A 9,420-nucleotide genomic window follows, 5' to 3' on the forward strand; every position below is an offset into this window, starting at 1 on the left:
TGGAGTGCAGTGGCACCATCTTGGCTCACTGCAACCTCTGCCTCCCGGGTTCAAGTGATTCTCCTGCCTCAGCCTCCTGAGTAGCTGGGATTACAGGCACTCACCACCACGACTGGCTAATTTTTGTATTTTTAAAGAGATGGGGTTTCACCATGTTGGCCAGGCTGGTCTCAAACTCCTGGCCTCAAGTGATTTGCCCGCCTCGGCCTCCCAAAGTGCTGGGATTAGAGGCGTGAGCCACCGTGCCCAGCCTAATCTTTCTTCTTTCACACAAATGTACCAATATTAGAATGAATGAAATCACCTTACTTTTCTGTTTGTGCATCATAATTTCTCTCTCTCTCTCTTCTTTTGAAACAGGGTCTTGCTCTGTCTCCCAGGTTGGAGTACAGTGGCGCAATCATGGCTCACTGTGACCTGAACCTCCTGGGCTCAAGCTATCCTCCCATCTTGGCCTCCCAAGTAGCTGGGACTACAGGCCTGCACCACCACATCCAGCTAATTTTTACATTTTTTTGTAGGGACAGGGTTTCGCCATGTTGTCCAGGCTGGTCTCGAATTTCTGGGTTCAAGTGATCCACCTGCCTTGGCCTCCCACAGTGCTGGGATTACAAGTGTGAGCCACCACACCCAGACACTGTACATCTAATTTCACCCTTGTTTGGGCCGCTATGGGAGGTATAACAATAGTGATGCTAAGATTGACAAGATTAGTGGGTGCTAGTCTCTGTACTAGTTCTGAGTATTATCTCATATAATCCTCATGTCAGTTCCCTGGTTCAGTAATAACACTATTCCCACTTTATAGGTGATGAAACGGAGGCAGAGAGAGGCTTAATAAGGCTAGTAAGTGCAGGAACCGGAGTTAAAATCCACTACACTGGCCGGTGCCATGACTCACGCCTGTAATCCCAGCACTTTGGGAGGCCGAGACAGGTGGATCACCTGAGGTTGGGAGTTCGAGACCAGCCTGACTAACATGGAGAAACCCCATCTCTACTAAAAATACAAAATTAGCCGGGCATGGTGGCTCATGCCTGTAGTCCCAGCTACTCAGGAGGCTGAGGCAGGAGAATCGCTTGGACCTGGGAGGCAGAGATTGCGGTGAGCCAAGATCACACCATTGCACTCCAGCCTGGGCAACAAGAGCAAAACTCCATCTCAAAAAAAAAAAAAAGAATGAAAACGGACCGACCTGGGCAACATAGAGAGACCTTGTCTCTAAAAAAATTTAACAATTAGCCTGGCGTGGTGGCACATGTCTGTAGTCCCAGCTACTTAGGAGGCTAAGGTGGCAGGATCACTTGGGCCTGGGAGGTTCAGGCTGCAGTAAGCTGTGGTCATGCCATTGCACTCCAGCCTGAATGACAGAGTGAGACCCTGTCTCAACAACAACAATAAAATAATGAAAGTGAATGGATATTGTGATCATGGGTATGAATATTCTAGCTATGGCAAAAATCGACAGATCACTTGGACACTTAGGACACCATTTGTGGAGAAATCAATTTTCTCAAACTTTCGCAATGCTTTTTGTTGGGAGAGAAAACTTAGACTGATAACATAATATGTTTTTCAAAATGTAAAACTGTGTGGCTGTGTTTTGGGTGTGCCAGCACATTTTTTTCCACACAATTTTTGCTGTAGGAGAATGATGCCTTTAGAATGTACTCACTATTGGCACAGGTGGATGAAAATGGTTTGTCTCATTTAACTGACAGTACTAATCACTGTAATAACTATTTTACCAGAAAATATAATTTGGCAGACATCCGTGATTAGTACATTAACACATTTCCTGTTTTTTTTCCCTAAGGCAATTATCACCAGACCATCCTTTGTGTGATATCTAAATGCACTGTCTTCTCAGGATGAATTTCTTTTTAGACCTGAAAAATCACCTTGATTAAGTTGCCCTACTTGCAATTAATTTGAAGGCTTCATTCATGATGAGGCAGAAGCGGGAGGTGAAAAATAGCCCTCTCCTCAATTCTAATTGAGCCCTAAGTCTCATAAGGTTTTTCTTGAGTTCTGCTTCTCTACTTCCAGCTGTAATCCCTCTCTGCAGGAGGATTCACACCTAGTCCCGGAGGCAGGGTGGAGATGCAGATATTCACACACACACACACACACACACACACACACCCCGCTACCCTCCTCATTTCCCCCCTCACAGGAACCTCTCTGTAAAAACTGCCCCTTTCTCAAAACAGAAGACATATTTGTTAATAAGATAGAGAGCTCAGCTCCAGGATGTTACATGTTTCCAGCTAAGATTTATATGTTCAATAGCCTCCTGGATTTGCCACCAGGATGTACAATCTACAACCATCTCCAAGATGCCATGCTCCAGCCTGAGCAATTCATGTCTCTCTCACTGGCCCAAATCCATCTATCCCTCTCCCCTTCCCCAGAACACATATTTTTAGAGGCAGGGTCTCTCTTCCTTGCCCAGGCTGAGTGCAGCGGCACAATCACAGCTCACTGCAGCTTTGAACTCCTGGGCCCAAGTGATCCCCTCCATCAGCCTTCTAAGTAACTAGTACTACAGTTGCACACCACCATGCCCAGTTAATTAAAAAAATTTTTTGTAGCGATCAGGTCTTGCTATATTGCCTAGGCTGGTCTTGAACTCCTAGCCTCAAGTGATCCTCCTGCCTTAGCCTCCCAAAGTTCTGGGATTACAGGCATGCTGTGCCTGGTCTATCCTATATTTTCTATCTCCAGCATCAGAGCTATGAACCAGTGTTTCTCTAGACGCTCCCTCTCTCTCTCTTCAGCCCCTGAACTGTCATTATATCCAGTCATTTTTACTTCTCATTTCTGAGTCCTATTTGCCCTGTGTCACTGGACACATTGACTTCTGTGTTGCCTGCCTCTAATTCATTCTACAGAGGGAGGTTTTTTTGGGTTTTTTTTTTTTTGGAGATGAAGTCTCACTCTTGTCCCCCACGCTGGAGTGCAATAGTGTTATCTCGGCTCACTGCAACCTCTGCCTCCTGGGTTCAAGTGATTCTCCTGCCTCAGCCTCCCAAGTAGCTGGGATTACAGGTGCATTCAACCATGCCCGGCTAATTTTTGTAATTTTAGTAGAGACGGGGTTTCACCATATTGGCCAGGCTGGTCTCGAATTCCTGACATCAGGTGATCCACCCACCTCGGCCTCCCAAAATGCTGGGATTACAGGCGTGAGCCACTGCACCCAGCTGGGAGGTTTTTAAAATCCAGATTGGATTGATTCATTTCTCTGCTCACAATTCTTTTTTTTAGTTATCTTTATTTTTATATTTTTTAAAGATCAGTTTTTGGAGGTATAATTGACATACAGTAAACTGTACACATTTATAGTGTACATTGTAGTAAACTCTGGTATATCTGTACACCATAGAAGCATCAGCACAATCAAGATTGTGCCCCTTTGAAATCTCCCTCCTGTCTACCCAATCCCAGTCTCCAGAGAGCCATGGTTCTACTTTCTATCACTGTAGATAAGTTGGTATTTTCTAGAGTTTATATAAATGGAATCTTATGCTATGTAATCTTTTTGTCTTCTTTTACTCAGCATAATTATTTTGAAAATCATCCATGTTGTTGCACTTATCAATTGTTCATTTCTTTTTTTATTACTGGGTCATATTCCCTGGTGTGAACGTTCCACAGATTTTTTGGCCCATTCACCTGTTGACAGACATTTGGATTGTTTCCGGGTTTGGGCACTCACAAATAAAGATGCTATGAACATTTGTGTATAAGTGTATGGACATGTGGTTTCTTTTCTCTTGGGAAAATACCTATAAGTTAAATGGCTGAGCAATATGGTGCATGTATATTTATTTATCTTTTTTAAAAAGTCCTGCTAGAAATTCTTGTTCTTCGTGCTTCGAGGATAAAATCTAAACTCTTCAGCACCACCTGCAGGGCCCTCCCTGACCTGGCTTCTGCGCTAGCCTCCAGCCACACTATCCTTTCCTGAGTCCTCCAGTTTTCCCCGTGTGTTCTCCTGGAACTCGTAGAAACTTTCTCAGCACACTCAACTCATGTGTGACCTCTTGCCACTCTGAGTACACAGGGGTCACACAGCGTTTATCGCATGGGATTGTTTTTGTTAGATTACTGCTTCTGATGGCTTCACCTGTGGTACTAGAGCCTGTAGTTTTCATCTTTGCACGTAAACTGCTTTTGTACATTCCGTGTTTTCATTTGGAAAGTTTTCTTTTTTATGTTATAAATAATCTTTAAAGCATCTTCGGAGGTGTTGGTGAAGGTGGTAGATTGAAGATATGGATCTCATTTTGTGCTTTCCTGAAAACCACTAATATGACAGTAAAGACATTTAAAAAATAGTTTAAACCCACAGAAATGGGAAGAACAGGAAAAAAAAAGACAATAATAGAACAATACTGGAGTTTAGGAAGCAGACAGACATGTGATAACACTTTTAACAAGCCAAGGAAAGCTCAATTTGATTAGCAGTAGAGAAAACTGAGAACCACCCTGGATGCCACAGGCTGCTTAAAATGCTCCGGAGCTGGTGGCTTGGTATCTCAGTAACTCCTTCATCTTCATGAAGATTAAATTGATAGGCTGTTTGATATGAATACATGTGTTCAAAAGAGAGAAAAATGGCAGTGAGTGGAATAAATGATAATACCTGAACTCCTAGGAAATGAAAAAGCATGACAATTATTAACTCAGGGAAAAATAAAAAATTGTAATAACTTAATATATGGCTCAGTTCTTCACAGAAGACACAGTCATTATACAGACATATAATTGGATATTGGTATGATCCAAATTACAACATTACTATTTTAAATAATTAATATACAGTCACGAACTGAAAGGAAATGTGGGCCGGGCGCGGTGGCTTACGCCTGTAATCCCAACACTTTGGGAGGCCGAGACGGGCGGATCACGAGGTCGGGAGATCAAGACCATCCTGGCTAACATGGTGAAACCCCATCTCTACTAAAAATACAAATAAATTAGCTGGGCGTGGTGGCGGCGCCTGTAGTCCCAGCTACTCTGGAGGCTGAGGGAGGCTGAGGCAGGAGAATGGCGTGAACCCGGGAGGCGGAGCTTGCAGTGAGCCCAGATCGCGCCACTGCACTCCAGCCTGGGTGACAGAGTGAGACTCTGTTGTGACTAAGCGAATTATAGAGAAACGCCACACTTTGAGACAAATTAAAGAGTCCTTTTATTTGCCGGCGTCCGAGAGGCAGCTAACGCTCAAAATTCTCTGGGCGCCGAGGAAGGGGCTAGTTTTGTTTTTATACCGTGGTCTAAATAGGGGAGGGAGGGTTTTAGCTGAAGCAATTTTTACAGAAGCAGAACTGGCAAAAAGTTAAAAAATCAATTGGTTACAAATGCAGTTACAAAAAAACTAAACAGTTCCAGGTGCAGGGGCTTAAACTATCACAGAGATAAATGCAGAGGTTTGGGTGCCATCCACCGAGCGCGTCCCCAGGAGCTGCTGGTGCAGCTTGCCTCAGTATCTTATCAGTAGGTGCATTCCTGGACGTGCTTTGAGTCAGTTTTACACTAGGTGTGCCTTAAGGGAGGGAGGTGAAAAGGAGCTGCAAGTGAAGAAACTAAAAATGGAGTCTGACTGGCTCTCTCTCTGCTAGGAGAGAGTCACTCGGGTAAAACAAGGTAGGGTATCACCACTCCCTCTCAAAAAAAAAAGAAAAAGGAAATGTGAATGTGTAACAGGAGAGAGTGGCTGGTGGTGGAGGAAAATAGGAAAAGAGCTAAGTTTTTATCTTCCAGAGTAAGAGTTAATTGAGCAGGGCGTGGTGGCTTATGCCTATAATCCCAGCACTTTGGGAGGTCAAGGCAGGTGGATCACTTGAGCCCAGGAGTTTGAGATCAGCCTGGGCAACTCGAACCGCATGAGACCACATCGCTATTTAAAAAAAAAAAAAGTTAATTTAAGGCCCAAACTGAAAAATCCTGAAGCACAATTCATTTAGCAACATAGAAAAAAATATTCCTCCAAAACAGCTAAAAGAATTAGCTTCTATAAGCGAATTGTTGCTTCTATAAGCAAATATTTCTTTTTTAGAAGGGGAAATGGGAGAGGAGACCTGAGTATTACTTGTCTTTAGCTTACACTAGATAAGCAGATAACGCTAAACTGCATGTACATATGACAGGTGGATGGTAACTTAGTGGGAAAAAAGAAAAGAAGAAAAACAATCTTTGGAGAAAAAAAGAAGAGGAAAAAGATCCCCTAGAGACCCACTTTCACTTTTGACTTATTTTCTTCCAGTTTCCTCCCTGCTCATTTGTGATTTGTTTTCCCTCTTTTGCCCTCCCTCCCCTGCCTGCCTTTCTTTCAACATTGCTGTAATCATACTTTATATGAAATTGATAGCTAACTTGTTGAGCACTTAATTGCACAGTAGACTTTGGGTTAATAAGTACTTTATATGCATTACTTTATTTGACCAACCCAGTCATGAGTGATTTCTCAACTTATTGTATCATAATTATTTTCTTATTTTAGCATCTGGTCTTCATAATCATCTTTTTCATGGTATAATAATATCCCATGGTATGGAATATTTATCCATTCTCTAACTTATTAGACTTTTAAGTTGTTTTCTAGCTTTTGCTGCTATAAAGAACACTGTGGGGTGGGTGTGGTGGCTCATGCCTATAAATCCTAGGACTTTGGGAGGCTGCAGCAGGAGAATCACTTGAGCCCAGGAGTTCAAGACCAGCCTGGGCAACATAGCGAGATCCTGTCTCTTTAAACAGAAAAGTAAAACAAAAATAAAAACATGGAAGAATATTGGGATTTTATATACATACACATATATATTATCTCCCAAAGCATCTACATAGGTTTATGCTTTTAGAATAAATTTTCAAGAAGTAAAACAATGACAACAAAAATTTCCAGAAGTAAAACTGCTGGGTCAAAGAGTATCAACATTTTGCCAATCTTAAACATATTGCCTATATTTAACTATCCAGCGCACTTTTGCATCCTTTAAACTATCATGCCTCATGCAACTCTGAGATCAATATGAGGGAGAGAAGAGAGATTCACCGCTGTTTTAGAGACAAGATCACTGGGAGCTAAGTTTCCAAGCTCATACAGTTGGAACAACGGCCAGAAGTAAAATGCATGTTTCCCTACTTTCTGTTGATTTCTTTTCCCACTGTGCCCCCCAAATGACATGAAACTCAGGCTGAACTGTCTCTGCTACTTCCCTTCCCAGACATCTTAGCCTTTTCCTATTAGGGCTTCTCTACCACAGTCCCTTTTCCATTTGCTGGGGGCTTTTCTGTGTTAGAAGGAAAGTAAGAGCTCTCTAGCGGCCCAAGGACCTCACATCATGAAACCTTCTAACTTTGGGAATCTTCTATTGCCCTCCCCTCTGCAAAAAATGGAAAAAAATTTTCAAAAAAAAAAAAAAAAAAAGGAAACCTTCTAAGTCTCAAGACGAGAAAGTGTGAGACAAGGAAAAGAACAGAGAAACAACGTGGAGTAAGCTCGGTTAGAATCTGGGACAGGAGCCATGTAAAGATGCACAAGGAGCAAACAGGAGAAAACTGTGGTTTTGGAGGACTTCAGAGCTTAAGATGAAATGTTTGAGCTGAAGACAATAAAGGGATTTGACTTGGAGAGTGTTAGGGTCATGGTATGGCCTTTCTGTACTCAGATATACTTGGAACTGTCTTGAACTGTTAAATCTACTTTGTGATGTCAATTCACTTTTCAAGATAAAACTAAACAATAATTTGTGTTTTCTCTTTTCTTTTTATTTTTCAAATGAATAACCAAAAGTAACTTCAAATGAGCATTTTTCAACCGCTGAAGAAAGTGGGTCCTGCTTTGCCCAACCAAAGCCACGTACATTGGGAAGAGAATCTACTGCTGATGGCAATGTACAAAGGGAAAGCCATCCTCCTTTACAAAAGCTCAAGATTTCAGCAGAGCCTACAGCGAATGGTGTTAAACCCCTCCAAGAACAGTCCCTGGCCAAGGACGTAGCACGTGGAAAGGATGCTGCAGACGAATCAGGGTCCACAGAAAAAACTCAGCCTGGAGAGGGACTGAAGGAATCTGGGCCACCTCAGCCAGGTGGCAAAGAGGATGCCTCAGCAGCAGAAGGAAAGAAGAAAGATGCAGGAGCAGGGACAGAAGCTGAGCCTCTAAAAGGAAATGTGGAAGCTGAGCCTTTAGGACCAGAAGCCAAGGGTCAGCCTTTGGGGACAGCAGGAGAGAAGGACTCCCTCAGAGCAGTGGAGGCCACTGAGAATCCACAAACTGCTGCAGAGATGAAGCCTCTAGGAGCAACTGAGAATGTTCTGCCTCTGCAAATAGCTGGAGAGCTACAACCTCAGGGCACAATGGGAAAGGATGAGCAGGCCCCGCTTCTAGAAACAATTTCCAAAGAGAACGAATCTCCAGAAATATTGGAAGGAAGTCAGTTTGTGGAAACAGCTGAAGAGCAGCAACTTCAGGCAACACTGGGAAAAGAGGAGCAGCCCCAGCTTCTAGAAACAATTCCCAAAGAGAATGTAACACCAGAAGTATTGGACAGAAGTCAGCTTGTGGAAAAGCCTGTTATGAATGATCCACTCCATAAAACTCCTGAAGGTCCAGGAAACATGGAGCAAATTCAATCTGAAGGAATAGTTGGAAGCATGGAACATCCAGCACGAAATGTAGAGACAGGAGCCTATGTGGAAATGGTCAGGAACATCCATACTAATGAAGAGGACCAACACATTGAAGGTAAAAGTTATGCTAGCAAACCTTCTGGATGTTTAGATGTGTTCCATAGGAGACCAGCTCTGGGGGGTGGGGTGGGGTGGCTGACACACAGTCCCTGAAGTCACTTTCAGGTGGTTGAAGTTCGTTTGACCGAACCAAAAAGGCTTCTATGCCTGGGAAAGAGGCATTCTATTAATGCTCAGTTTATCAGCAAAACTTTTCTGAAACATCATCTCTGTCCAAAATTTTAACCTAGTGTTTAAATAGTATCTAACTTTGAAGGCAACATGTGAAACTTTCTGAATTTTTCCAAGTTGATGCTTCATCAGGTCCCATGTATGAAATCAGGGTCCAAAGTAAAGGTGAATAGATGATTACTGGAGGAATTCACTTTCCAATGAAATGATATATACATAATGGATCTTAGAATGTTATTTTCATCTTTGTGAAGCTTATCTTAGAAAATGACTGTCAGGACAGGGTGCAGTGGCTCACATCTGTAATCCCAGCACTTCAGGAGGCAGAGGGGGGAGGATAGCTTGAGCCCAGCAGTTCATGACCTGCCTGGACAACATAGTGAGACCTCGTTCTCCAAAAAAAAAAAAAAAAAAAAAAAAAAGAAAATGACTGTCAGTCTGCTCTTCTTCTTCTGTAGTTTTAAAATCTGCATTAGAAGACCAGAGAAAATG

General features: G+C 42.7%; 1 protein-coding gene across 2 annotated transcripts in view; it reads left to right on the forward strand.

Moving 5' to 3' along the window:
- ERICH5 (glutamate-rich 5) overlaps nucleotides 1–9,420 on the forward strand; it is a 26,564-nt gene that overhangs the window by 14,377 nt on the left and 2,767 nt on the right. Inside the window, exon 2 of one of the 2 annotated variants that reach the window (XM_012000007.1) lies at nucleotides 7,799–8,752. The exons of the other annotated variant lie outside the window; for it this stretch is intronic. Coding sequence (XP_011855397.1) covers nucleotides 7,799–8,752 — 954 coding nt within the window. The remainder of the gene's footprint in view (nucleotides 1–7,798; nucleotides 8,753–9,420) is intronic. 2 annotated transcript variants of the gene reach the window in all.

This window comes from Mandrillus leucophaeus, unplaced genomic scaffold (genome assembly GCF_000951045.1).
Source record: "Mandrillus leucophaeus isolate KB7577 unplaced genomic scaffold, Mleu.le_1.0 Scaffold611, whole genome shotgun sequence".
Taxonomy (NCBI): domain Eukaryota; kingdom Metazoa; phylum Chordata; class Mammalia; order Primates; family Cercopithecidae; genus Mandrillus; species Mandrillus leucophaeus.